At 45.6% G+C, this 2,026-nt stretch overlaps 1 protein-coding gene across 1 annotated transcript; it reads left to right on the top strand.

The window, feature by feature from the left end:
- Positions 1 to 246: 246 nt before the first annotated feature.
- Positions 247 to 1,164, top strand: LOC149177976 (uncharacterized). The gene has a single exon (XM_089421940.1). The coding sequence runs from the start codon at positions 247 to 249 to the stop codon at positions 1,162 to 1,164; it is 918 nt and encodes a 305-aa protein (XP_089278066.1).
- Positions 1,165 to 2,026: the final 862 nt, after the last annotated feature.

Here is a 2,026-nt window from a genome sequence, read left to right as displayed (position 1 = left end):
GTCTCTCTCACACGCTCCGCTCCCACCAGCATAGGGGCTGAAGACAGGTACATCTGGGAGCCAAGTGGAGGAAAATACACTGTCAAAGAGGGTTACAAATTTCTTTAGGCATCCACTCCAACAGTCAAATGGAACCTATACACAACTATCTGGAAATCAGAGTGCATACCAAAGATCAAGCACTTCAATTGGACTCTCCTTAAAGGTAAGGTTCTCACAGCTGAAAACCTCAGGAAACGAGGGATCATGGGACCCTCAATATGCTGCTTCTGTCGTGCTGAGGAGGAGAGTAGTCATCATATTTTCTTTCACTGCCCTCTCGCCCAAAGCTGTTGGACTCAGATTATCAGACCATTGGAAATTGGAGAGACTTTTGACCAGCTCTCCTCTCTCCAAAAAAACTGGGCAAAATGTTATCCTTTTCCTAAGAAAGACAAAATCAACATCATCCATTTGTGGAAATGCATCCCAGCTACTCTTAGTTGGCAATTCTGGCTAGCTAGGAATAACTGTATTTTCAATAACAAGAAGCCTAACCCTGCCCGCATACTGGCAAAAACTACAGCGCTCATCTCTGAAACAATAAGTGCTAACTTGGTCGCTCCCCCAGATCAATCAAGTTGGCACAAAGAAGAGATTGACTGGTACAACAAATTCAGCATCAATTACAGCAATATCCATCTAGCTCACCCCAAAGCATGCTCGAAAAAAATTCACAGGAAGCTCAGAGGCACAAAGGAAGAAGTAAGCCAATGGATTTTAGATCAAAATCACCCCACTCTGCATTTTGACGGAGCCTCTAAAAATAACCCGGGGGAAGGTGGAGCAGGGGGCATTATAAAGGACAACCAAGGCAAGATTCTTGTAAGCTATGAATGGGGATTGGGCCAAATGTCCAATAATATGGCAGAAGCTTACAGCCTTTACCTAGGCACCATGATCTTGAAGAGATTGAGAATTAGGAATCCAATTATACTAGGAGACTCGGCCGTCGTTATTGCAGCTATGGTGTCGGGGACAGAATTTAAAAAAGCGGCCCTCAATAATGTAAAGCTCAGGATTGCGGACAACATCAGAAATATGGGAAACACGACCTTCAAACATGTCCTAAGAGACAACAACACAGAAGCAGATCACTATGCCACCAAGGCCTCCAACAGATAGAACGGTCAAGTTAGGGAAAATGACTCCATCTATGAAAAATAAATCCCGTAGTTGGCTTAGCTGCCTTTCAAATCCTCTGACTAGTCATATCAGCATGTCCCTGATCTCATATCTCATCATTCTCCATATCTCCTCTTGTGCTCTCTGGCCAAATTCAGACAAGCTGCACGCAGTCTGTCATTTCTCGGACTCCGATCCTCCCTTCTCCTCGGATACCACTCAATCTATTTGGATCGATCACAGGATCTCGACCTTCCAGACTTCTCGTGACTCTCTCACGCTGAATTTAGGTAGGGGTCTTTTCAAAATCTCCATAGACTGCTACAAAGATTCTAAGTTTGATCCCAAGCCCGGCTAGACCATCGAGTATACGTCGTCCTCTCTGCTTGCTCAACCTACATCTCCGCTTTATATATCCATGAGCCTCTCCCTCTATGCGCATATCAGAAATTCACACTTATACTCGCAGGAGAGTAAAGGTCCTGTATTTGGTAATCAGCTCCAGAAGTTCTGCAGCAAGCGAGGCCGCCATCAGTCCAGCACAGTCGTGAGACCGCCTCCAAAAGCTTCCAGGGGTATCTTTAGCAATCTCCAAGCTTGGTCGTTCTTCATCTGCTTGGTTGCTCTTCTTCTGCTCGGTCGTTTGGTAAACCACTGAACTCGGTCTTTCTTCTTTTGCATGGTTTATTCTCTGGTCTGTTCCCTCCTCTTGGAATTCTCCTTATTTTCTTCCGGTCTCCCCCTCCTCCTTTACTCCCCCTATTCCTTCTCCCTGTTCCTGTATCGCATCCCCTCCCCCAAAAGCTCACCCGATATGGCTGAGATTCCGGAAAACAGAGAGCAAGCTGAGAATCTGGAAAAC

Source organism: Pinus tabuliformis, chromosome 4_1, assembly GCF_031772625.1.
Source record: "Pinus tabuliformis cultivar Carrire ecotype Pingquan chromosome 4_1, CPIR1, whole genome shotgun sequence".
In the NCBI taxonomy this organism is placed as follows: Eukaryota; Viridiplantae; Streptophyta; class Pinopsida; order Pinales; family Pinaceae; genus Pinus; species Pinus tabuliformis.
The sequence above is the reverse complement of the archived record's forward strand: the minus strand, read 5'-3'. Positions and strand labels throughout refer to the sequence as shown.

Excerpts from the sequence above, each read along its gene's own strand:
- LOC149177976 (XM_089421940.1), top strand. The coding sequence starts at position 247 with ATGGGACCCTCAATATGCTGCTTCTGTCGTGCTGAGGAGGAGAGTAGT.